The sequence below is a fragment of the Canis lupus genome, chromosome 31 (genome assembly GCF_011100685.1).
Source record: "Canis lupus familiaris isolate Mischka breed German Shepherd chromosome 31, alternate assembly UU_Cfam_GSD_1.0, whole genome shotgun sequence".
In the NCBI taxonomy this organism is placed as follows: domain Eukaryota; kingdom Metazoa; phylum Chordata; class Mammalia; order Carnivora; family Canidae; genus Canis; species Canis lupus.
In genome coordinates, this window is record NC_049252.1 from 14451182 (window position 1) to 14478658 (window position 27477).

At 41.8% G+C, this 27477-nt stretch overlaps 1 protein-coding gene across 3 annotated transcripts in view; it reads left to right on the forward strand.

Annotated features, from left to right (window-relative positions):
- The first annotated feature begins 10456 nt into the window (after positions 1–10456).
- CXADR (CXADR Ig-like cell adhesion molecule) overlaps positions 10457–27477 on the forward strand; it is a 58638-nt gene continuing 41617 nt past the window's right edge. For 2 of the 3 annotated variants that reach the window (XM_038581254.1, XM_038581253.1), the window contains exon 1: positions 10933–11083. In XM_038581254.1, the coding sequence (XP_038437182.1) occupies positions 11041–11083 (43 nt within the window). In that variant the 5' untranslated portion in view covers positions 10933–11040. Of the gene's footprint in view, positions 10584–10932; positions 11084–27477 lie in introns of those variants that run through there. The other variant, XM_038581255.1, reaches the window with a different exon arrangement.

Here is a 27477-nt window from a genome sequence, read left to right on the forward strand (position 1 = left end):
TTATTCATTAGAGACAAAGAGAGACAGAGGCAGAAACATAGGCAAAGGGAGAAGCAGGGTCCCTGCGGGGAGCCCGATGTGGGACTCGATTTCCCAGACTCCAGGATCACGACCTGAGCCAAAGGCAGATGCTCAACCACTGAGCCACAAGTTTCAGGATTTGAGTTCAAATTCTAAAAGAACACTTTTCCTAAAATCTAAATTAATTCAGTCACCAAATATGTTTTGAGTCCTTATTTAGGACCAAGCACTAAACTAGATGTTGGGGTTAAAATAGGAAAAAAACAAGAGGCTCCTGTCCTCCTAGAGCCTACAGTTGGTTAAGTAGTGATAGGCATTAATTAAACGATCAAATAATTTACACATTTAAATATAAAATTGTAACTATGGCAAGTGTGCTAAAGGGGAGGTACCTGGTACTTTAGGAAACTATTATTCTAGAATTCGATTTAATCAGGGAATCTTTTTAGGAGACATGTACTCTGAAATGGGAGTGATGACTGGGAACCACTTGGCAGGTCAGATGTTCTGGGCACAGTCACAGTATCTGCAGAGTGGCTACAACTATGCGAAGGGAACTGAGGAGGGTAGGGATAAGGAGATGAGCTGGAGAAGAGCTAAAATCTTCATAGTTGAGAGGTATTTATCACAAGCACAACTGCAGTCCTTGTAGAGCTTACCTTTATAGGGATGGAATGTTAAGGTCTAATCAAAGAAAGGGAGTCTTAACCTGAATCCTAAGTCTGACTCCGGAAATATCTTAACACTTTAATGCCTCCATCACTCTAGTTTCTTTACCTCAATAATCAGTTTACCTCAATGCATGTCACCTCAGGTTTTGTAGAGATATTTTAAGGAACAATGAGTCATAATTGCTGAGTTCTTTGAACTCCTTGGATGAAAGATGTTATATGGTCTATAAATGTAAAGCATTGCTATTACCTATCAGACAGAAAGCTGTCTCCAGCCAAAAAGAAACCAGCAAAATACAAAGGATATGAGTCTCCATCCACTTCTGTCAGAGTTAAATATATAATCTGGGCATAAATTAAATGGGCTTAATGCTGGGTAAGCTCAGCATCTTTGATCTAAAATGCCCAGAGCACTGTGCAAACATTAAGTCATCTGTTCTCAAAATGCCCTCCATACACGTCATGAACACCAGCCATTATAATTCTTCCTGAGGCTTATGATAGAGTTCACAGACTTTAATTTTCTTTCCAAAGGTAACCAGCAGTTGGTGTAAAATCCCAGAAAGACGACATAAGATCCTGGTTAATTCTGCCCGCCCCATTTACTGTCCCCCAAACAAGCAAAAGAAGTGAAACAGAGATGAGAAGGAAATGTGTAAGTTCACTCTTTCCCTTACCTTTCATATTAAACCCTTAATATTATTGGTACAGAACAACTTATAATAGGGGAATCGAGAGGGAGGGAGAGACAAGCAACGCTCAGAGCCAGTTTCTCCAGGGCCTTTGAAAATGTCTTCATTTCTTTTATTTCTCTTTAAGATTTTGAGAGACAGAGAGAGTGTGTGAGCGGGAAAGTGAGAAACAGACTACCTGCTGAACAGGGAGCCCAACGAGGTCCCTGAGGACCCAGGTCCAGGACCCTGAGGTCATGACCTGAGCCGAAGGCAGACGCTCAACCGATTGAGTCACCCAGGCGCCCCATCTTCATTTCTTTTAAAAGCAGAAGAAATAATGCTATGATCCAGCCTGGATTTAATTCGCCTCATACCAACACTTGTAAAAGACAATTTTATTTTTATTTTTGAATTTTTGGGGGGTTTCAAGGTTTTATTTAAATTCTAATTCGCTTAAAAAAATAAATAAATAAATTCTAATTCGTTAACATATATAGTAAAGTTGGTTTCAGGTGTAGAAAGCACGATTTCAACTATGATTGTGGTGGGAGCGGCCCACAAAGACAAAAGTACCCCAGGCCCTGTATCTTGCTGCTGCTCACTCCTCTGACCACTTCTATTCTCATTTAACTCCAGCCACATCAACCTCCTTGTGCTTCCTTAAATATACCAAGCCCATTCTCACCTCAGAGCATTTGCCTACTTTTCCTGCAGCCTTGAATGCTCTTCTTCCATAGGGCCCTCGATAGTCAGAATGTGGCCCTTAAAACTTGTATATTTTGAGGAAAACCTGTTGAGGAAATCCTTGACAAGGATTTATTTATTCCACCTAACCTAGAGAATCTTGCAAAAACTAAATATAATGGTTTTCAAGTGATTCAACAAACTGACCAGAGCAAGCCAAATAAAAAAACCGGAGGGTTGTCAACAATGGAAGATGTGGTTTGATTTCTCCATATAGCCAGCCCATCTACAGAACACAGGAATGTTGTTTTATTTAAAAGGACCAATGAGGGATCCCTGGGTGGCGCAGCGGTTTGGCGCCTGCCTTTGGCCCAGGGCGCGATCCTGGAGACCCGGGATCGAATCCCACGTCGTGCTCCCGGTGCATGGAGCCTGCTTCTCCCTCTGCCTGTGTCTCTGCCTCTCTCTCTCTCTCTCTCTGTGACTATCATAAGTAAATAAAAATAAAAAAAAAAAAAATAAAAGGGCTAATGAAGATTTGAGAATGATGAGCTTCATCTGAGAAATTACAGCTACTAGCTTCCTCTCATGCTGGTTTCTGATCCAAATTTATATTAACTGTGTCATTTGGGAACTTTACGCCAAAAATTATTCTTAAAGCTTTCCTGGATTGGTAGAGTCCCTGGATCCTGGCAAAAGCTAATACAAATCATCTCTCAAGGAAAACACTTAAAACTCTCAAATACTTCACACAGAAAAAGTTCCACAAACACACACTTGCAATAAAAAGTAGTCATAAAACATGGAAAAAGAAGCCTAACATTAGTAAGAGCCTGTATAAACAACCAAACACAGAACATAAGGGGTGCCTGGGGGGCTGAGCCAGAAGGACTGGTTATTGGTTTCAGCTCTGGTCAGGATCCCAGGGTCCTGGGATCAAGCCCTAGTGGGACTCTGTGCTCAGCGGGAAGGCCGCTTGGAATTATGCTCCTGCCCCTGGCGCGGCTCACATGTGCGCTTGCTCTCTCTCTCTCTCTCAAATAAATAATCTTAAAATAAACCAAACAACCCACAAAATAAGATACCCAAAGACTACAAATCATGTAATTATTGCACACATAAAATATATTAAGCACATTTATTATGTTTAAAGAAATAATAAGAAATACTTGGGGAAAAAGAAATATTTGGAAGTATGAGTACAGAATAAGAAACCAAACATAGGTAAAAGGATTGAATATCTATAAATGGAAAAAATATAACTGAAACTAAAGCCCATTTGGAGAATTGTATAGTAGTAGATTCAACACAACTGAAGAGCAAAGGTGTTAATTAGAAAATAAAACTGAAAGAATTACTTGGGATTCTGTTCAGAATATCAAATACATGAAAATGATAAAGGATACGATGTGGAGGCTAGAATAAGAAATTGTAACATTAAAAAAAATAGAAATTGTAACATATATCTAATTGGTATCTTGGAGGGCACATCTTAGAGAATGTGAATAAAAGCAATATTCAACAAGAATTTGAGTACTGAGATTTTTCCAGTATTGAGAAATGACAGGAATTCTCTCAAGTTAGGAAATCCCTGGAGGGGGAACCCTGAGTGGCTCAGCTGTTTAGCACCTGCCTTCCACCCAGGGCGCGATCCTGGGGACCCGGGATCGGGTCCCACGTCGGGCTCCCTGCATGGAGCCTGCTTCTCCCTCTGCCTGTGTCTCTGCCTCTCTCTGTCTCTCTCTGTGCCTCTCATAAATCAATCAATCAATCAATCAATCAATCAATCTTAAAAAAAAAAAAAGATGGAGAATCAAACACACAAATTTGCCTCTATTCTTCCTGAAGAAAACCTCATTTAAATGACACTAAATGTCTTCCTTTCTTAAAAGTTTTTATTTATTTATTCATGAGAGAGAGAGAGAGGGAGAGAGAGAAAGGCAGAGACATAGGCAGAGAGAGGAGCAGGCACCAAGCAATGGAGCCCGATGCAGGACTTGATCCCGGGACTCCAGGATTACGCCCTGGGCCGAAGGCAAACGCTCAATTGCTGAGCCACCCAGGCATCCCATACTAAATGGATTTTTTTAAAAAAAGCCTCCAAGTACAAAGAAAAACAAAACAGAATAGAAGATAACAATATCAAATTTTTGGAATCTGAGAAACAGATGGATGAAAGTTTACTTACCAAATACACTCAAGAAAGCTGAGATCTGGGGAGCCTGGCTCCATCAGTCGGCAGACCAATCAATTCTTAATGTTGGGGTTGTAAATTTGAGCCCCACATTGTAGAGATTATTTAAAAATAAACTCTTTAGGGGTGCCTGGGTGGCTCAGTCAGTTAAGTATCTGACTTTTTTTAAAAAAAATGTTTTATTTATTTATTCATGAGAGACTCCAGGATCACGCCCTGGGCCAAAGGTAGACGCCCAACTGTTGAGCCACCCAGGCATCCCAAATATCTGACTTTTGATCTTAGCTCAGTTCTTTATCTCAGGGTCATGAGTTTAAATCCCACATTGGGCTCTACACTGGACTGGGAAACTACTTAAAAAAAATTCCTTTTAGGGCACGTAGGTAGCTTAGCTGTTTAAGTGTCGAACTTCAGCCCAGGTTGTGACCTCAAGGTCTTAGGATCAAGCCCCACATAGGTCTTCCAGCTCCAGGGGGAGTCTGCTCCTCTCCCCACTTGAGCACACTAGTGTCCTCCCTCTCAAATAAATAATAATCTCTCCAGATTGACCTGGTCACCAACAAGCCCAGAACTTTCAATATGCTTCTTTTTTTCTGTCCTATTTTAACCTTTGAGCAGAAAACAATAAATTAGCAGAAATTGGAGGAAAGCAACTAGTATTAAGTGACAGATACCAAAACAAAGAAAGCAATGGGAATAAATAGACTGTTCTTGGATAAGAAAATTAAAAGGCATCAATAAAATTTAAAATTTTGGTCTGTATAAACATATCTTTTAATTTTGATTTTTAAAATTTTTATTTTAAAGATTTTTATTATTTGAGAGAGCAAAAGAGCATGCACAAGCAAGGGGGAAGAATAGAGGGAGAAGCAGATTCCCCAGGGAGCAGGGAGCCCAATGTGGGACTGGATCCCAGGACCCTGGAACCATGACCTGAGCTAAAGGCAGGTGCTTAACCGACTGAACTACCCCGACACCCCTAAACATATTCTTTTAAAGATTTTTTTAAAGTAATTTCTACACCCAATGTGGGGATTGAACCCATAACCCTGAGATCAAGAGTTGTAGGCTTTACTGACTGAGCCAGCCAGTTGCCCCTAAACTTACCACTTTTGTGTATTCATTCTGGAATCACATTATTAGTGATGAAGGATAACTGGAAGAAAGGCAGGCAGGGACACAGGGTCCCCTCTTCAAAAGGAAACAATCCTTAAAAGGATTTTACACCCACCCTGGAAGGAGTCCTCCATCCTTTACCATGTGATAGATGACAAAAATCTGATTGGAAATCAGATGCAGGGAGGGTTAATTAGATTAAAACAGCCCTTCAACAAGCTCATAAAAATCCCTAGATTGGGCAGCCTGGGTGGCTCAGTGGTTTAGGGCCGCCTTCAGCCCCAGGGCCTGATTCTGGAGACCCAGGATTGAGTCCCACGTCAGGCTCCCTGCATGGAGCCTGCTTCTCTCTCTCATAAATAAATAAAATCTTACAAAAAAAAACAAAAAACACAAAAACCTAGATTTAGAAACCCGATGGCAACCCTCTCTGGCCCCTCTCTCCTCAAGAGCTTTGTACTATCACTTTGCTATCACTCAATAAACCTCGCTTTGCTGCCCACCACTCTGTCTAGTCTACGTCATTCTTCAAAGCAGTGTAACCAAGAACCATGGACACTGACAGAGAAAAAACTCCTGTAACATTAGGAATCTAAAGAAAAATTCTAGGTCACTGGCTAAGGGTTGATTTCTAAATATTATATACATGGCACAAAACTAAAAGTGTATGATTTATAAATTCATTTGCATAGAGATAAATAGATGACTTAAATATTAACCCATGAAATCCATGCTCTTGGTATTTTAAGAACCCTGAGAAGCCTTCATTTCTTTCTTTCTTTCCTTTCTTTCCTTCCTTTCCTTTCTTTCCTTCTTCCTTCCTTTCTTCCTTCCTTTCTTCCTTTCTTTCTTTCTTTCTTTCCTTTCTTTCTCTTTTTTTTTTTTTAATTTAAGTAGGCTCCACTTCCAACATGGGGCTTGAACTCATAACCCTGAGATCAAGAGTCCTATGCTGCACTGGCTGAGCCAGGTTGGCAACCCAGAAACCTTCATTTCTTAAGAACAGCATTATCATTTCCTTGAAAACATAAATATCAGCAGTGTCACCTATGAAAAAAAGTTTCCTGCTTTACATGCCTTCATATTCCAGGTTGTAAAGAGCTAAAAATCCTTTCATTCTTAGGGATAAGTCAATCTCTGAATGTGATCATAGGATTTTACTCATCTCTCCGTGTGTCAACAAATCCATTCCTGCTGAAAAATCTTTGTAAGAACAAATGTTATATTAACCATAGTTGTTTGTGTATCCACAATTATCACCTTCTTGACAGACCAAGAATCGCCTTTCTGCCGGCTATACACGTGGAGTGCTTGCAGCTTTACTAAGGACAATCCATTTTTTAAAAATAGATTTTATTTATTTACTCATGAGAAACAGAGAGGAGAGAGAGAAAGGCAGAGACATAGGCAGAGGGAGAAGCAGGCTCCATGCAGGGAGCCTGACGTGGGACTCGATTCCAGGTCTCCAGGATCACGCCCTGGGCTGAAGGCGGGGCTAAACCGCTGAGCCACCGGTGCTGCCCAGAACAATCCATTTAATGGCTGTGCACTACTGTTAGCTTGGTTTGAAAATATCAATAATTTGCATGATCCAGAATTAATGAGATTATCTCATTACAGCTTTCAGGAGACATAACTTCTGAGCTAACTATAGCCACAAACTTTTTAAGGTGTCATTAAGAAGTTTCAGATACTTGCATAATTTTAGCAGTTGTTTATATGAAATAATGTAGTTCTGAGCCAAAGTCTAGGGGTGCCTGGGCTAGGATCAAGCTCCGAGTCTGGCTTCCTGCTCTCCTGCTCTCCTTGCTTCTGCCGCTCTGTCAAATAAATAAAATCTTAAAAAACAAAACAAAAACCAAAACACCAAAGTGTAAAGATGACTCCATTTAAATTTTTTCCTTTTCCCCCCAGCTTTAATATAATTGTATAAAGGATAATAGTTTCCTAAATAAGATACATTGCTCCTTTCAAAGTTACTTAAATCTTGGAGATGATACATTTGGAAAAATTTGTGTTCAGTAATCTAATGAAATATGAAATATTAATTTTGTAAAATTAGCATTTTATGCAAAATGTTCTAAAAGGATATCATGATATAATGATTTATGAGTAATTGTATGCATATATATATATACACATGCATATGTATATATACATAGTATATTCAGTTCAGGGACACCTGCCGGACTCAGGGGTTGAGTGCCTGCCTTTGGCCCAGGTCATGATCCCGGAATTCTGGGACCGAGTCCCACATCAGGCTCCTGCATGGAGCCTGCTTCACTCTCTGCTTATGTCTCTGTCTCTCTTTGTGTCTCTCATGAATCAATAAAATCTAAAAAAAAAAAAAAAAAGGATTTAGAGACCTACGATAGTCTGGCTTCCAAGAGTGACAAAGATGAATGATCTGCCTTTTTGGCCTTCTAGAAATATTTAGAGTAAGATAAGAGATTTGTTGGGGGGATCCCTGGGTGGCGCAGCGGTTTGGCGCCTGTCTTTGGCCCAGGGCGCGATCCTGGAGATCCGGGATCGAATCCCACGACGGGCTCCCGGTGCATGGAGCCTGCTTCTCCCTCTGCCTGTGTCTCTGCCTCTCTCTCTCTCTGTGTGACTATCATAAATAAATAAAAAATAAAAAAAAGATTTGTTGGGTTATGAAAATGCCTATCACATGAGGCAAAAAGTAGGGACTGCAAAAAAAAAAAAAGTACTAGAAAGAAAGGGATTAAGATAAAAATCCTTTGGAATAATTTCAAAAGATTTCCTCTAGTAGTGGTTGAGATAACCCATGAAGGGTGAGTTTAATTTCTACTAGAGAAGACACAATGAAAAAAAAAAAAAAAAAAGAAGACACAATGAATGTGTGCTGCTTTGAAGTAATCATAGAAAAATTCTCATATAACAGTCTTTTTTTTTTAAATTTTTATTTATTTATGATAGTTACATCAGAGAGAGAGAGAGAGGCAGAGACGCAGGCAGAGGGAGAAGCAGGCTCCATGCACCGGGAGCCCGACGTGGGATTCGATCCCGGGTCTCCAGGATCGCGCCCTGGGCCAAAGGCAGGCGCCGAACCGCTGCGCCACCCAGGGATCCCATCATATAACAGTCTTAACTAGATATAACTTTAATACTCTTTTCTAATTTCATGAAGTATGTGTTGAGTAAAAATTTTAGTTCTAGATATTTTATACCTTCAATTATATCTAGGAGAGTTTTTGTTTCCTTAATAGGAAATCCCTAGGACTGTCCAGGGCGGGGCGGGGCGCGGCAGCGGTTTAGCCCCAGGTTGTGATCCTGGTACCCGGAATGAGTCCCACGTCCCAGGTCCGGCTCCCTGTGTAGAGCCTGCTTCTCCCTCTGCCTGTCTCTGCCTCTCTCTCTGTATGTGTGTCTCTCATGAATAAATACATAAAATTAAAAAAAAAAAAAAAGAAGGAAATCCCTAGCAGTTATTCTGGACTCTGCTTAGATCAGTCACAATTCTACTGGAGACAAGGTAAATCAGAATCGCTGGAGTGAGGGTTCAGATACTGGTATTTTGTAGAAGTTCTCTACATAATTTTAATTTTTTAAAAAATATTTTATTTTATTTTTAAGTCATCTCTACACCCAAGGTAGGGATGGAACTCAAACCCTTAGGTCAACAGCCCCATCCTCCACTGACTGAGCCAGCCAGGCGCTCCTCCAGATTATTTAATTTATTTATTTTTGTTTAAACAACAGACATTTATTTTTGTACAATTCTGGAGGCTAAGAGTCCGGGGCATAGATGCCTGCAAATCTGATTTCTGGTGAATCCTCCAGATAATTTTAAAGTGCAATCAGGATAGCAGACCACCAGGCTAAATTTCAGTTGAGCAACTTTGGTCTTACTAATAACTGATTTACTTTCCTTTGCTGCTTCAATAAATAATAAGAAATGTCCAATATCAGGGCACATGGGTGGCTCAGTGGTTCTCGTATAACAGTCTTAAATAGATATAACTTTAATACTCTTTTCTAATTTCATGAAGTATGTGTTGAGTAAAAATTTTAGTTCTAGATCATTTTAGTTCTGGAACTGCCTTTGGCTCAGGGCGTGATTATGGGGTCGAGTCCCCAATCAGGTTCCCCACGGGGAGCCTACTTCTCCCTCTATGTCTCTACCTCTCTCTCTGTGTCTCTCATGAATAAATAATAATAAAATATTTAAAAAAGAATTGTCCAATATAATTTTTTAAAAAATATTTTATTTATTTGAGAGAGAGAGAGAGAAGAGACAGCGGGCGCAGGAAGGGGCTGGGGAAGCAGGCTCCTTGCTGAGCAGGGAGGGAGCAAAGGGTGGCTGGATCCCAGGACCCTGGGATCATGCCTTGAGCCCAAGGCAGGCGCTCACCAGACTGAACCACCCAGGCGCCCCCCCCCCCAGTATATTTTTTTTTTTTAATTAGCTACCACTGGACTGAGTATTTACCATGTGCCAGGCACAGTGCCAAACATTCTTTTGTGCATTATCTCTTCTGATTTTCCTAACTAGGTGAATTTCCAGACTACTTGCCCAGTTAACTGCCCCATTCCCGGACCCAAGGACTTAGCCGCTGCACCACCCCGCTGCCCTCTTCCAATTCACTCCTGATATGGAACGGTCCGGAACACCAAAGTCTATCGGCAGCTATAAATAAACAGTATCTGCAAAGAGCAACCGAGAACACAGATGACACAGAAGAAGTATGGAGGATACCAGGAAGTGACACCGTAGAGTTGACCAGGCAATTCGAAATCTGCCATTCCCGGGTCCCCCAACACCTCGTCCAGCCTTTAGTCACCCCTACCCGCCCCCCCCCCCCCCCCCGGGAAGCTCACTGGTTCTTGGCGGCCAATTTTAGGGTGAGAATAACCTTTGAATACCTAGGATCAACAACAACAAAAACCCAAAAAGCAGTCGAGGTATTTCTCACATCCATCCGAAGCTCTGGTTTAGAGGGTTCAGTCATTACTGGAGATGGGGAAGAGCCTTCCAGAGCCTTCCAGAGCCTTCCAGAGCGGCCCGCCGGCTCCACGCAATGGGGGGGAAGCCGGCGCGGCGGAGGGGGGCGGGGCGCAGCTCGGTTCGCTTTCCCCGGAGCCCGCGGTGGGAGGCGAGGCTGGACCCGCACCCCGCCCGGTGCCCTCCTGCGCCGGGCGGGGCGGGGTGAGGACCCGCGAGGCCAGCGCGACTCGCGCCTTCAGGAGCGCGGCCCGGAGGCGAGTGTTGGCGACGCCGCTCCCGGAGGCGAGGCGCGACCGCGGCTGGAGCTGTCGGGGCAGAGGCGCTGGCCCGACCCTGGAGCCCAAAGCGCGATTCGACGGAGGGCTCGGAAGCCGGGCCCGGCTCCTGCTGGGGCGAGCGGGCGAGCGGGCGGGGTCCCGCCCCCCACTCTGGGCGCAGCCCGCGCGGGAGCTCGCGATTCGCGAGGGTCCCCAGGGCAGCCCGCGCTGGTTGCCACGGCAACGCCACGCTCCTGGCGGGGCCGGCGCGCGCCGCGGGGCCCCGTCCCTACCGGAAGTGACGCGCTTCACCTGCCGAGCGAGGGTGGGGCGGGGGGGACGGGGCGCGGAGGTGCCGCGGCCGCCAGCCAGTCGGGAGCGCGCGGGCCCCGGGTGGTGAGACCCCGGGCGAGGGCCGCCTCCTCCAGTCGCCGCCCACGGCCGCGCCGCCACCATGGCGCTCCTGCTGCGCTTCGTCCTCCTGTGCGGAGTCGCGGGTGAGCGGGGGGCAGTGCGCTTCGCGGGGCTCCCGTCGCCGGCACCGCCCCGGGGCGCTCGCTGCCCGCGGCCGCCCGGGAACAATGAGCGTGGGGGAGGGGCCGGGCGCGGTTTGGGGGCTGCGGCCGCGTGGCCGGGAGGCGGGGTCGCCCTGGGGAGGCTTTGCGGAGCCGGGCCCGCGGGCCGGGAAGGTGGGCGGGCGGGGAGGGAGCCGTGCGGGGCCGCGGGATGCCCGGGGGCGGCGGGGGGCTCCGGGGCGCGGGTGGGTGGGCGCGGCGTGCGGGGGCGCCTGGCGTCTTCGCTGCGGGGCGACCTTCGCTTTATTCGCTCCCGCCCGTTTCCTCGTTAGCCGCCGAGTCGTGTCGGTCCAGCGTTCCTGGGCTTCAGAAGCCGTGGGCTGCGAGTTTTCCAGGTGTCGAGCAGTGCGGGCGGGAGGCTGAATTTCCAGCGCCGAGATCGAGCCGGCCCTGAGCTCCCCCGTGCCTCGACCGTGCAGCTGTAGCTGCCTCTAGCGAGAGGCGCTGGACGGGCGGCGGCTGCAGCCTCCCCGACCTGGTTCCAGAGGCGAGCCCGAGCCCGAGCGCGAGCGCGAGCTGTTAGCCCAGAGGTTAGCTCGACCGAAGGGGAGGGCTGCAGATCCACGTAGGCTCTCGATTCTGCAGTCCCGGAGCAAAGTGCACGGAAGAAATTCAGAGCCTCGCTTTGAGTTTACGACGAGTTCATTCATTTTTGAAGATACGAGGGGATGGCTTGTACAGGGCAATCCCTAAAGGATTCGCCAAGTGCATTTTCTGACTGCGCTCTTCTCGGGAGGGGAATTTTAAAAAAAGGCATCTAAAAAATGCGTGGACATTTGAAGGCACAATCATTTGATGCTTTTTAAGAAACGGATCTGTTTTCGTGGCAGTGTTTTAACTGATCTTGTTTGTCAAGATGAGCACTTGTCGCTGTTGGAACCAAATGGTTAGTTAAAAAAAAAAAAAAAAAAACCCGTAAGTGTGACCGTCGCAGGCACACTTTTTATAGTCTCTGGAAGGATTTTTCTTTCTTTCTTTCTTTCTTTTTTTTTTTTTTTTTGATGTGTTGGAAAGGATCGAGTGGCCCTTTCTGTTGGGATAGCTCTCTGCTTCCTGTTGAAATGTTAATTCCATTGTTGGATGCCACATCTGTGAGCGTTACTCAGGGGATCAACATTCTATTAACAAGTCTAATCTTCCATCGATAGCACCACCTCCACCTTTTTAATACATATCATTTAGATTTGGGTGAAAATTTCAAAGTAAAGCTTCCGGAAAAGATGAAGGGTCAGTAACCAGTTTACGTGGTACATTCCCCTCGTTTGTTTTGTCGGGGACTAAATTTGAAGTGGAGAGTGCATGTTCTCCATGGAGAAAATACTTTAGGCTACATCCAGAGCAGAAAAATGGAATAACAAACCATGTAGAGGATCTCTCTTTTTTTCCCCTTCTGGGGATGTCCAGATAATTGGATTTCATTTTTTTCTGGACACCTCACTTTACTAGGTACAATCTCAACTGAGGACATGTTTAATATATACAGAGTCATTCTGCTTTTAAACTGTAAGCTTGGATAGTGAACTTCTCATTAAAGGACTGTTTTTAGCATAAGAAGACAACTATTTTTAGTTCCAGTTTTCCAGCTTAGGGAACAGCTCTAAAGCTATCTAACTGATGGGTGGCTTTGAGTATTTCTTCAGATACTCTTGCCATTTTAGACACTCATTGCTGTGAATTCAATTTGAGTGGTAACGTGATTGGCTTCTACATTTGGCAAAACAAAGCAGAGGAGGCTTTCATATTAAAAATCGCAGTGCCATTTTTCCTCTAGATCTGTTTCCATATGGGCTGTAAAGAGTTTTGTCATATGTTCTAGTTGCTAGTGGAAGGCCTTTGGATGCATTTTATTACCTACCCAGTAGGAAATCATACTACCAGTAATAATAGTGGCAATAGTAGTAAAATTAAAGTCTTGATTGAAAGTTATTAAATGCCAGCCACTGTTAAGGGCTTTATATATGTTCCATTTACCTAGCAACCCTGGAGGGTATGTATTATAATGATCCCTGTTGTACATGTGAGGAAACTGAGACACGGAGTAGTTCTTTAACTTAATTTGCTGAGGTCACAAATTTCCTTCTTAATCCTTACCCTTCCCACTATGCTGTTTTGCCTCTGAAGCAGTCACTTTCTTCTTTGGTTATCTCTGACATTCTAAATTTCTATCACTGCTTCTCTGTCACATAGTAAGAACCTGCTGTTGGTTTGACTGTGTGCCAAATACTGAAGACTTCTTTATTAGCCCTTTAATTTCTTGAACTTAGTTTAATGCTTTCAGACACTATTAGGAAAGCATGAGGAGCAAGAAAAAGCTTAGGCAGCTATTGTAAATTGATGTGGCCCATGTACCATCAGCATCACCTGGGGATCTTGTTTGAGACGCTGCTTCTCACGCTGGCATCATGAGTGAAACTAAAAAGTTCTTGTCTCCCCACCACATGTTAGCCATTTGACGACAGCTGTAGGCTTCTGTCCTTTGTGTGTGCCTCAGTTGCTTTATGTATCAAGAACAAGGATCCTATCATCTCAGAGCCATTAAGGAACAAAGTGAAATGTTTATCATCTTTCCTGGAGTCTTCCTTTGCATAAAAAATGGGAAGATTAAATATGAACTTTATCTCCTCTATATATCTCTTTGTTTACATTTTGGCCATTATACCAACCACCTAAAAAAAAATGTTGCCTCTTCTTCACAGCAACCCACTTTCATTGGCTCCTTACCCTATTTGTTGTGGGGTGTCCATCAGTTTACTCAGTTTATCTCATTGCACTAGGTCAGAGGGTAGGGGCATTCTTTGTGTTCTTGTTATAGTCCTGGTGTTAGTGTGTGGAATGTGGTAGATAGCAAATGTTCCATAAATGTTGTATGACTGAAAATTTGCAGCCTTTTTTTTTTTTTTTACCACGAGGCCCATGTATATGGTGTGGCTCTCATCAGTTCCATCTCTCTCTCTCTTCAAATAATGATGATCTTTGTAGTGGTCTTTCCAGTAGCCTTGTCTCAGTTGCTGGTCTAAAGAAGTTAAGCTTTTGCTTTATCTTTGATCTCATTGTTCTATTCCACTTCAGTTGTGAGAGGTAACTATAACAGTGTGCCAAATCCGTTTATCTTTTTTGGAGCTCCTTGATACCTATTTTGACTCTTTTCCACCCTGCTAACCTGCTCTTCATACTTCTACAGTAGGTCCCTTAAATATCAGCCTTCCCCATGATTTGGCCCACAGTCCCCTTCTTTCAATCTTAAACCGGGGTGACTTCATTTATCCATTACTATAACCTCTAAAAAGTTGCTAGTGACTTAAAAATAGTACCAGTTCAGCCTACCTCTCCTTTGAATTCTGGGTCCCTGTTTCCAGGTGCCTACCATTCACATTCCACCTGAATGATCTTTAGTACCTCAGACTCTACAAATGTCAGGCCAGGCTCACCCATTAATTAATTGATTACATGATTCAATCATTCAAATATTTATTGCCTACTATGTGCTTGTGTTAGGTGTCCTTACAGTAGTATAGAACTTTGCAAGGTGCAAAGCTTTGATAGGTCATTCCCAGCAGATGGTATAGCTTTTGCAAAGACATGGAGATCTGAAAGGGTATGATGTGTCTTGGGAGGTGAGAAATTCAGTTCATGAGAGCATCTAATCACCACTTCTCAAACTTTTGATGGAAATCTGAGTCATTCTCCTAAGAAAGTTGGGCGAGGCCTGAGATTTTTTTTTTTTTTTTAAGATTTATATTTATTTATTCATGAGAAAGGCAGAGACACAGGCAGAGGGAGAAGCAGGCTCCATGCAGGGATCCCAATGTGGGACTCGATCCCAGGACTCCAGGATCACACCCTGAGCTGGAAGACAGATGCTTAACCGCTGAGCCACCCAGGCATCCCAGATTTTTGGTTTTTAACAAGTTCCTGATGATTTCACTACTGACCACACTCTGGGTGAGTGAAGCTCTAAGGCTGTGCCAAGAGCTTAGGGGATGAAAGATAATGGACATGTGTCAAGTTATACCACCCTCTGTGGTGGCACTAAGAAGCTTGTGGAGACATTAAAGAAGTGAGATGAAACACTGAGATTATTCTCTGGAATGATGAACTCTGTAGCAGTTCTGGAGGCAGGTAGGTCTAACACAGGAAGCTATCTGGGATGATCTACACATAAGCAGTCCTTGAAAAACAGAGCGCTGTTGGGCTTTCCTCTCTGATCTGAAAAGTTCTTTTGAGGAAAATGTATTGAAGTCTGATAATTTGGTTGGTTCCAAGCAGAAGTTGGAGAGAAGCAGTAATATACCTGGTTTTGAATGAATGGTGAAGTCCCTAACTTGCAGAGGATGAAGAGGAACAAGTTTTAGGAGAAGTGACCAACGAGCTTAAGTTTAGACAGGTGGTATTTGAGGCACTTGAGGGGAATGGAGGTAAAAAAAAATATCTGGTAGGAAGATTTAAAGGACTAGATCTCAGGAAAGAAACAACGATTGGTGATAGAGATTTGAGAATCACTGCTAATATTGTGTAAGGTGCCATCTGTGTAAGATTAACCAGGAAAAGCTGGTGACACTAGAGAGATGAACTTTCACACTGAAGAACATCAACTAATAAGTACACAGAAGGTGAACAGTAAAGAGTGATGTGGGGGTTGTAGGAGAACTGTGGAATGAGGGTGTCCAGAAACTGATGCAGAAATGAGGTCAGTGGGTCTTACCAATAAGAGATCATTGGGAACATTCAGAAAGTTGTGGATTCCACATGGAGGACAGTTTCTATAGTGAGTAGAGCTAGATTTTTATAGGTTAAGAAGTGGGCATCAGTTAAGTGAAGAAAGAGAAACCTACTTAGCGTTTGCAGTTGGCCTGACAGTGCAGTGTTGCGTGCATGACCGTCGTTCCAAGGGACAGCAGCAGACCCAGGTAGAAACCAGTAGGTAGGGACTCTCTTAACTTCCAGCCACCAGACCTAGAACCTTGTTCCTCATTTTCCTTTGTGTACCCAGTTTCCTCCTTATACCTTTAATGTTGGGGTTCCTCAGTTTATGGCTTCAATTAGCATTTTTGTGTTGACAGCTTCCAGTCTATTTCTAGTCTGTCTCTCAAGCTTTTTCCCATCACTTGTTAACCACCCACCTGACATCCCCTGCTTAGACTTCCCACAGGCACCTCCAGTTGAACCTGTCTGCATAACCACTGTTCTCTCTCCCAGGAAGTGGCTTTTTTGGCTATCAGGATGCTGGGGCAGAAGGCTGGGTACCCTGCCTTCCTGTTCTCTCATCTTACATCCTGTCAGTTTCTAAGTCACCTGTATTCCTCCAGCCACTACTTATAGTCCCGGTTATACCAGCATCTCTTAAGATGGTTTGAAATACCAGCTTCGTTGGTGTCCGGCTAGTGAATTTTTCCCTGCTCAAAGCACGTTACATTACTGGAGGATGTTGTAACATTTATCAAGTGGACCTTTATTGTAATTGTTTTTCCTCAACAGACTGTACATTTCATGATGTCAAGGATTATCTGTTTATTCCTTATTTTTGTTCCCAGTGTGTGCACAGTTGCATGTTAAATAAGAGGGGAAAGTGTTCTAGACAGGAATTGGTGTATATTGAGTTGAGAAAAAGACCTAGAGAGAAAGGGCATTTGAAGATCAAGAATAGGCACATCATTAAGATTAAAAAAAAAAAAAAAAAGAATAGGTCCGTCATGGGAGAGGTGAGCAGGGCTGGAGACTGTATCCTGCACAGGCTAGCTTTTTTGTTTGTCAGCTCTGCTTTGCATTGAGTAGTAGAATGAATTTGTGTTAACACTTCGGCCTCGTTTTAAACTCCTGTTGCAGCCTGTTCTTCCAATCCCCTGTTTTATCTTTCCTCTGTTACATACAAATCATTGTCAGGTGTAATTAAAGTCAAGAATTGATACTGAGAACTTTGGATATCGTTCATTTGGTGGCAAGTAATGGATGGATGTGGACTTTAAGATGGTAATTTTTAATTATGTCTGGGTTACTTTAAGTAAAATGAACTTACGGTTTTATCCTATTGCTTTTCATCTGTCTTGTTTTTTAAGAAAATAATCTAGAATAGTTGTTAGATTGATACTGGAATTAGACTGGTTTCTCTTAAGAATGTGGTGCTAAGTATAAGTTAAAAGCAACTTTTTCTAGTGCTGGTTTCCTACTTTAATTTTCTACTCAGCCTTTCTGGGGGGCAGAAATGACAAATGGTGGAATGTGAGGGGGTTGGGCAGATATCACCGTGGCCTGATAAAGTGCTCTGTTGAGGAAGCTGGTTCGAAACTCATGGTTTGGTTTGGTGATCCCTTGGGGCTGTGATATTGGTGTTGCTTTTGTAGTTTGTTCTGCTGAATCCATTATTGTCTTCTGTGTAAAAATGCAAAGCAAGCTGAAAATGTTTCTACGTTCTGTGGCGAAATGGTGATTTAAAAAGAATTTCTCTTTGTGCTTCCCTATAGGCCTTTTCTGTTACCTTACCTCATTGACTCACTCTTCCAGGTTTCTAAAAGAGTTAGCCAATTAGAGTTTAAGCGTTAAAGGCCTTAACTTGACTCAGCAGTATTTGCAATTTATTTTAATTAGCAGTGTGCTGTAGAAGAAAAGACTGTGGCCTGCCCTGTTGACAAAGGAGAAGGTAGCTAGGAGAGGGAGATAATAAGTCTATTTTTAGGGTAGGTGTGAGATCAATGGCATGGTTTAGTTTGTCTTTTGATAGTTGGTGAGAAAAAGGATTAACAGTCAAATTAACCAGTTAATTGGTTAACTGAGACAATGCAAATTTCCTTTGAAACTATTAAATTACTTTCATTATTTCAAATGTATTTTAGAAGTTGGACTGGGAATGACTTTAATTTCATTTACTTCTAAGATAAATTGTGTTTAGATTTCAAGAAGAAACAAGTAACTAAATGTGGTTACTTTTTCACCATCCCATAGTGTAAATGTATGCTCTGCATGAGTTTTATAGGTTTCTCCAAAGTAGGGGTAGTTTGGCTACACAGATCACATGCTCTCAAGGAATCTCAAGAAACATTCAGATACAGTGAACCGAGTGTGTTCAGCTACATCTCTGTTGAAATGTTAGTGACTGTAGCTGACCCTTTCAGTCTCCCAGTGAAGAGAGCTTTGAACTCTTAAATACCATAAAATTCCCATAGGAGTTTTCCCTAATGGGCCAGACAAAAACTTTGGAGTGTTTTTTGTCTTGGGTAGTTGTACAGTAAGAATTGAGAAGACTCTTTAACCTACTTGGTTGTAGAGTGTGAAATCTTACACTTTTAGGATCAACCGGTAACTAACTGTGGGCTAGAAAAATTATTGTACCTTTTTTCATGGAAATATACACATACTTTCTTTCAAAAACATCATACAAGTTTTAAATTCATATTTTGCAATAGAAGGTGTCAGTATATGCATTATTTATATAACTTCACCACGGATGGATTTTGAATCAGTGCTATAAACACGTTGCAGTCCTAAATCTAGATCATCACAATGAACTAAAATGCATAGTTATTATGATATAATTTACTATTTTTTTAAAGATTTTATTTGTGAAAGAGAGCATGAGCAAGGGGGAAGGTTAGAGGGAGAGAGAGAGAAGTGGTCGCCTTGCTGAACAGGGAGCCCAGTGTGGGACTCCTTCCCGGGACTCGGATCATGAGCTGAGCTGAAGGCAGCCACTTAACTGACTGAGCCACCCAGGCACCCTTCCTTTTTTTTTTTTTTTTTTTAAAGATTTTATTTACTTATTTGAGAGTGAGAGAGAGCATGGGCAGGAGGGAGAGGGAGAATGCAACTTACTATTTTTTTTAAGAATTTATTTATTTTAGAGGGAGCAAGTGTGTGGGAGGGGCAAAGGGAGAGGGATAAGCAGACTCTCTACTAAACGTGGAGCCTGACAGGGGTGTATCTCAAGACCCTGAGGTCATGACCTGAGCAGAAACCAAGAGTTGGACCCTTAACAGACTGAGCCACCTACACACCTTGGTATAACTTTTTTTCTTTTTAAAGATTTTATTTATTCATGAGAGACACTCAGAGAGGCAGAGACACAGGCATAGGGAGAAGCAGGCTCCATGCAGGGAGCCCGATGTGGGACTCAATCCTGGGACTCCAGGATAGCTCTGAACCGAAGGCAGACTTAACTGCTAAGACACCCAGGCATCCTGGTACAACTTACTTTTTAAGACAATTTTATAGGTGTCTCATTTGAATCTGATCTGACAACCTTGGTGTAGGAAGAACATTTTGTATTCTTGTTTATAGGAATTAAATTAAAAAAATTGTGACATTGGTCTAAGTTGTGCTGTCCAGTTGAAATATAGTGTAAGTCAAATATGTAATTTAAAGTGTTTAAAAAAAAAATAAAGTGTTTTAGTAGCCATGTTTAAAAGTAAAAAGAAAAAAAGGTGAAATTAATTTGAGTATACTTTTTTTTTTTTTTGCTTTCCTTTAGCATATCTGCAGATGTTTGCTTTCCTTTAGCATATCTGCAGATGTTATAGGGGTGGTGGGATTTAGATGGAATTGGAGCTCTTTGGGCTCCTGAGTCCCAGCAGGTTGTAGCTTGTAGAAATATTTGAGTCTAGAGTTGTGAGACATTACAGTTCTTATATTTTGTTTAGCTCTGTATATACAAAATATCATTTACATATGTGATCAAATTAAACATTAATAAGATTAATTTTTTTCCCCATACTAAGTCTGAAATCTGGTTAGTATTTGACTTAAACACATCTCAATTCGAAGGAGCTGTGTTGGAAGTACCCAGTAGCCCTATGTGGCTAGCAGCTACCCTGTTGGTCAGCACAAGTCAAGAGATAAGAGCTTCAGTTCCAGTCACCTTCTAATGCATCTAGTCTCCAAACACCCTACTAAGAAGCATGGGTGTAGTGTGCTCACGAGATAATTATAACTAATTCTTTGTATCACGCAGTATTCCTGTTGGTAACAAGCTAAGTAAAGTCTCTTGTTTCTTAGTTTCTTGAAATTATCAGAACATCTGTTACTCATGCCCAAAATCATATCAACTGCCTTATTCAACAGCTGTATACATTTACATTTTAGGTATAAGGAAGAAAAAAGAAATACATGCACACAAAAAAATCACATTTTTAACTTGCCTGTGAAGGAAATACATATATTTATGAAAGATAGAAAATAGGATAGAATGACCCCTGGTGATGGTTGCTAGGGAAATTTGAATTCACTTTGGGATATTAGAAAGGAATTAATGCAGGATTGAGGCAATCTAGTTAGACATGTTTATAACAGAGGTGATTTTCTTTTTGTCATCAACCCTTTCTTTATTACCTTCAGGATTTTTCATGAAGAGGTAATATTATTTACTTGTGCTCTTCTGTCTGTATCTTTGCTTTCTAATTTTTTATGATCTCATCTTTATAAGACACTTTACCTAAGTTTTGTGTGTGTTTGCTTTGTTTTTTGCCAAGTACTCAGTTACTTTTACTGTCTCCGTGTTAAGGGAAGAGAGCATGAAGTTTTTAAGAGCAAGGAGGCAAAGGCAGGTTTTTAAAAATAGAGCAATACAGGGATCCCTGGATGGCTCAGCGGTTTAGCGCCGCCTTCAGTCAAGGGCGTGATCCTGGAGACCCCAGATCGAGTCCCACATCAGGCTCCCTGCATGGAGCCTGCTTCTTTCTTTGCCTGTGTCTCTGCCTCTGTCTCTCTGTGTGACTATCTCTCTCTCTGTGTGATTTCATAAATAAATAAATAAAAAACAACAAAAAAAGAAAAAATAAATAAAAATAAAGCAATACATATTATTCTGTGAAGGTGATGAAAATACCATGGCAATAGTCTGCTTTACCCATAATGTAAAATACATTATTTGCATTTTTTAACAGAGAATTGTGAAATTAGCATCCGTGTGTTAAAAAATGCAGGGAAGGTAATATACTACATAGATTGAAAAAAATCTTAGTTTTAATAGTGTTTGAAATTCTCGAGTGTTTCTCTGTGTGTGGGGAGGGGGGAGAGAGAAGGGTGGGGTAAGGGTGTGTCACAATCCAGTTCAAATACTGACAGGAAAAAATGTCTGGATGTTTACATTCTTAATTTCCTGTGGCTTTCCATTTTAATTTACATTTGCCCTGGTCTTGATGTATTATGTATATTAAATATTTCTTATTTAGAACTTCAATTCCTGAAGATATTTGGGGGTAGATAAATAATATAATGTGTACACATGGGTGAGGAGGTATTGTGATTGGTGTCTTCCTCATATCTTCTGAAGCATCTTTCTGATACTGTCAGCAAGCTTGGGGCCAGAGAAGTGAGTCAGGCATTTACTCCCCCAGCTACGATTCTCAGAGCGGGCAGGGATCAGAGTAGAAATGTCATGTGATATAAAGATGTATGGTTTTCTGATTATTCTCCTGGGGCCCCACTAGCTTCTCCAGACCACTTTCCCCTCCTTCAACCTTGTGTATCTCCTACCCTCTGTTTACACCAAATTTCTGGTTGCTTCTCCACACTGATTGAGAAATGCCTTGCCTCATATTCCTAACCTGCCCCTCTCCCATTATAGTGTTGTCTTGGCCTTTTAGAATTTACATTTTTCAGTTCACTCTCCTCAAACATTCTTTTTTTCTCCCCTGAGATTTACTTATTTATGTATTTGAGAGACAGCACGAGTCGGGGGAGGGGCAGAGGGAGAGACCAGCTGAATCCCTGCTGAGCCATCCCAGGATGCTGGGATCATGACCTGAGCCAAAGTCATACACTTACCCGACTGAGCCACTTAGTGCCCCTCTTCTAACACTCTTACACAGCAGTTCCTTGACCTCCCACATACAGTGATTTTCTTCCCAGTTTACTTAAATAATCTTCTTCTCTTTATACTTATTCCCCTGAAATCTGGAACTCTGTTGGCATTGTCACCTAGCTCCCTGAACTTCCATCACATCCTGTTATCTGTAAGATCTTCAGGCCCTGACACTGTCAACCCCACTTCTGGTTACTTTAAAACCAGAATTTCTTTCTCTTTTTTTTTTTTTTAAGATTTTATTTATTTATTCATAAGAAGCACAGAGAGAGAGAGGCAGGGACACAGGCAGAGGGAGAAGCAGGCTCCATGCAGGGAGCCCGATGCGGGACTCAATCCCAGGTCTCCAGGATCAGGCCCTGGGCCAAAGGCGGCACTAAACTGCTGAGCCACCAGGGCTGCCCAAAACCAGAATTTCTTCAATAAGTCAAGGTCCCCTGGTCAGACCTCAGCTCCTTCTTCAGGGTGGATTGATCTTAGGCCAACAGCTGTGTACATTGGGAAAACTGTATTGTACCAGTTTGGCTAGACTTCTTTCTTTTTTTGTAAAGTACATTTATAAAGCATTGGGACATTATATTTTTAACAAAAATAAAAGTAGTCTTTGTCTCTAACTCTTTCAGCTCTTTAAAAATTTCTTTAAAAGTAAACCTTTTAGGGGCACCTGGCTGGTTTAGTGGGTAGAGAATGCAACTCTTGATTTTGGGGTCATGAGGTTGAGACTCATGTTGGGGGTAGAGTTAGAGTTTGCTTATATTTTTTTTAAAATTAAAAAAAGAAAAGTCTTTTATCTGAAGTGTGACATACATAGAGATAAGCACAGTGTTTCGAGCATTATTTGCAAGTATATAGGTAAAAGCATTATTACAAAGCAGAACCATTTGTGTAATTCTCTCCCTGATCAGGAAATAGAATATATCCCACATTTCTCATTTCCAAAGAACCCTTTCTTGACCACATATCATCACACTGTACCACTTTCCTTCTACCCTTGAGACAAGTTCCTCAAGACAGTAGTCACTTCTGTCTCTACTCACACATCTCAAGTCTCCAAGATTTCCTAGTTCTTCACTCTCTTCTGATTTGTAAGTGTAGATTATTGTTTACACTTTATGTAAATGGAATTATACAATATGTTTTTTGTCTAACTTTTTTGTCTAACTTTCACTTATGTTAGGAGTATTGATTTTGTGTAGCTGCAGTTTACTCATTTGCATTGCTATGTGGTATTCTATCATGTGACTATATCACAATTGATTTACCCATTTTACTGCCAATGGACCTTCCCCCCAATTTTTCCTATTGTGAAAAATGCTGCTGTGTCATTTTTGTTCATGTGTTTCATTGCACATATGTATACATTTCTCTACCTATGAATGGTGTTTCTGGTGTCCTGTAGGTAATACCTATGTTTTAGCTTGATTATTTTTTTTTTTTTTAAGATTTTATTTATTTGTTCATGAGTGAGAGAGAGAGAGCAAGAGCGAGGTAGAGACACAGGCAGAGGGAGAAGCAGGCTCCATGCAGGGAGCCCGACATGGGACATGATCCCAGGACCCCAGGATCACGCCCTGGGCCAAAGGCAGATGCTCAACCACTGAGCCACCCAGGCATCCTGTTTTAACTTTAGTTGAAACTGCCAAGCAGTTTTCCAGGGTTAGTTGTGCCCGTTGACACTCTCACCAGTAGAGAATGAGAGTTTCAGTTTCACATCCTTATCATAGCCTTTTTTTCATTTTGGCTATTCTGCTGGGTGCATAATCTCAAGCAGACTCCCCACTGAGTGTAAAGTTCCACACAGGGCTCCACCTCATGACCCTGAGATCACACGATCTGAGCCAAAATCAAGGTTCAGATGTGCAACCTACTGAGCCACTCATGTGCCTCCCTCCCTCCTTTCTTTCTTTTTTTTTTTTTTTTTAAGATTTTATTTATTTATTCATGAGAGACAGAGAGGGAGGCAGAGACATAGGCAGAGGGAGAAGCAGGTTCCATGTGGGGAGCCCAGTGTGGGACTTGATCCTGGGTCTCCAGGATCATGCCTTGGGCCGAAGGCAGGTGCTAAACCGCTGAGCCACCCATGGATCCCCGCCCTCCATTCTTTTTTAAGGTGTCTTATTTGCTATTTTCTAGGCATCATTCTTTTGTGTGGTGTTGATCCTTCAGTCCCTGTGTATTGTGTCCGTCCCATCCCCCCCCCCCCCCCCCCCCCCCCCCCCCGCCCAGGATCTTATTTATTCTTAAGAGAGCGAGAGAGAGAGCATGGGGGAGCGGAGGGAGGAGCAGACTCCTAGCTGGCAGGGAATATAATGTGGGGCTCCATCCCAGGACCTGAGATCATGACCCAAGCCAAAGGCAGTTGATTGAGCCACCCAGGTGCCCTTAGTATATATATTTTCAGACCTCTTTTGTTCTATTTGCTCTTTCCTTTTAACTTATACAAACATACTCTACATTTCTCATTTCAAAACAACTCTTCCTTGACTCCACATCACACACTACCATTTTCTCCCACCCTTGAGAGACAAGTTCCTCAAAACAGTAGTCACTTCTGTCTTTATTCACACCTTAGCCTCTATAGATACCATTACTAAATCAAATTTGACCTACATCACTAGTGGTGCTCTTCTTTTAAACATCATAGATATGGGGCAGCCCCGGTGGCGCAGCGGTTTAGCGCCTCCTGCAGCCCGGGGTGTGATCCTGGAGACCCGGGATCGAGTCCCACATCGGGTTCCCTGCATGGAGCCTGCTTCTCCCTCTGCCTGTGTCTCTGCCTCTCTCTCTCTCTCTCTGTGTCTCTCATGAATAAATAAATAAAATCTTTAAAAAAAATTAAACTAAAAGCTTTTCATGCATTATTTTTATTTAATTCTTACAATGGAGTAGGTATTATTACTATTAATAAAGTTTTTTTTTTAGACATTATTTATTGGATAGAGGGAGCGAGCACACAAGTAGAGGGAGTGGCAGGCAGAGAGAGAGAAAGTATATAACCTCACACTTAAGTCCTGCAGGGCTTGATCCCAGGACCTGGAGATCATGACCTGAGCTGAAGGCAGAGGCTTAGCCTTACCCCTAATTTCCATTTTAAAGAAGAAAAACAGTAACTTAAAAAGGCTGGAAACTTGCCTATGACCAAGCATTTAGTAAACTCAGTATGAATTTGAACCCAGATCTGACTGGAGCCCACACTATTAATGGATAGAACTGCTTCCATAATTTATGCTAATGTTTCAAAAATGTCTTCACATTTAAACGAGCTCTTGAGAACTGCTGCTTATTATCTTTTAGTTGTGGAAGAAGGGGAGGAGATGGATGTGGGGGGGTGGGAAGACTTCTTTTTGGTTGGCTTATTGTCTGAAATGGACATATTTAGATCTGAAATAGGAATTTTAATTCAACACTCTTAATTTATGTTTAAGCCCTAAAGAAGCAACAACAGGTCCAAAATGATAGTGACAAATGACAATATATTCCTAGTTTGATATTTATTTATTTATTTCTCTGTTTAAAAAAGGTTCACCCAGGGGCACCTGTCTGGCTCTGTCAGTAGAGCATGTTGTTTTGGATCTTGGAATTATCAATTCAAGCCTCATATTGAATGTAGAGATTACTTAAAAATAAAATGTTTAAAGAAAAAATAAAAACAAAGTTTCACCCAAACACATGAACCATGTGCTACCTAAAATTCTGTCTGCTTATAAGTTTAGTATAGCAGAGGAAAGTAAATTCCAAACCCTCCTCCACCATGGTGATTGGAGGTCTAAAACGTACTTCTGATGTTTCATAGTGATTTTTAAAACAAGATCTGTTTTCAAGGGTATTTACTGATGGATTTCTACTTACAGGATGAATGTGGCTTGTCAGCCAGTCTATCTAGATTTGTATCTTGTTCCTCTTAGTAGCTTTGGTACCTCTCAGCATCTCTATTTCTTCACTATAAAATGCGGTAATAGTAGTACCTCCTTCAGGTTGTGAGATTTTAGTTAATATATTTACACTTTTGAAAAGTGCCTGACACATAGTAAGTACCCAGTCACTGTTAGTTACTGTTGTTAAGATGATGATTTCTCCATTTCCATCTCAGTTTATTTCCTGGACACCTGCTTTTGTATTTCTCATTGGGGATAGGGGGCTGGAAATTTGTATTTTAAAAGCTGCATAGAAAAGTATATAACCTCACACTTAATGTCATTTTTCATTCTTATTAACTCCTCTAACTGTATTATTTTCTTAGCTCTGAGTACATATTAATATAGTGCACTGGGTAGCTCACATGGGAATTTAACAGACAAAACCCAACCCCTAGACAGCAAAGAGCATAATTTCTACCTTCCTGTAAGTGTTTTTCTTTTATCCTCCAATAATATTGAAAGGCCTGGTTGGAATAGTTAACTCATATTAACATATTTAAAATGTTTTTTTTTTTCTTTTTTGCATTCTAGAAACACTCAACTGTTTAGGTGACTTAAAGATTGCTACTCCTAACGCAACTTCCTGGTGAGAAGGAAAGTTGCCATAGGTCGGAGGGAGGGTCAAGGAAATGATCTAAATAGTATGGCAGTTGCATTTTTGAAAGCAATTCTGTTTATCTATTTTATTTTGATTTATTTTAAGTAAACTCTACCCCCAATATGAGATCCAAATTCACGACTCTCTCAGATCAAGAGTCACATGTTATACACTGACTTGCGCCAGCTAAGTGCTCCAACAGTTGCACTTTTGCATAGTTTCGAATACCCTAGTGACTTGGTTGTTAACACAGGCATCTGTAGTTATTTGTTATGAGATACATAACAGAATTATACTTGTCCTGATCAACATGTTCCTTACACATACCAGTTTCTGGTTTACCCAGTTCATTTCTTAACAGTAAAATAGTACCCCCTTATGACATTCTTTGACATTTCTCAAAATCAGTATCAGGTAAATTTTAACAATTGATGTTAAGGTCATCATAATGTACTCGTTACCAAGAAATCAAAGAAATATACAAGACTTTTGGAATATAAATTTAAATTATTTTTTCTAGTCTTTTTCCCCTTTTTTGTTTGTATCTTTGGAATGACTCCAGATATTTTGAGAAACCACATTGTAGTATTTTTTTTTTCTTTTTGCTTCATGTTGTTCTAAAGATAGTTGAAAAATAAGACAAGTAGCTTTACTTCAGCTACAGTTGTAGTTGTAGAATATTTACAAATAAAAGGTTTTTAAGTTTTCCTTAATATCCAATTTCTCTTACATTAACATAACTATAAAGTTGCATACATATTATCAGATTTGCTAACATTTCTTGTAATGTGAGTATTAAATTAACGAGCATCAGTCTTTGCTCCCATCATCACCTGACCAGGTTTGTTAAGCTTTTTCTGAGCTCTCTCTCCTATCTAAAGATCATTGGTCCATTCCTTTGCTTTCCTGAGTACATGGTCTCCCATGGCCCTCCTTCCCATGCTTTTCCCACGATGGGTTTGTGTCCCATTAATCACTTCTTCTGTTTCAAACAGCTCCTTCACCTTCTCTC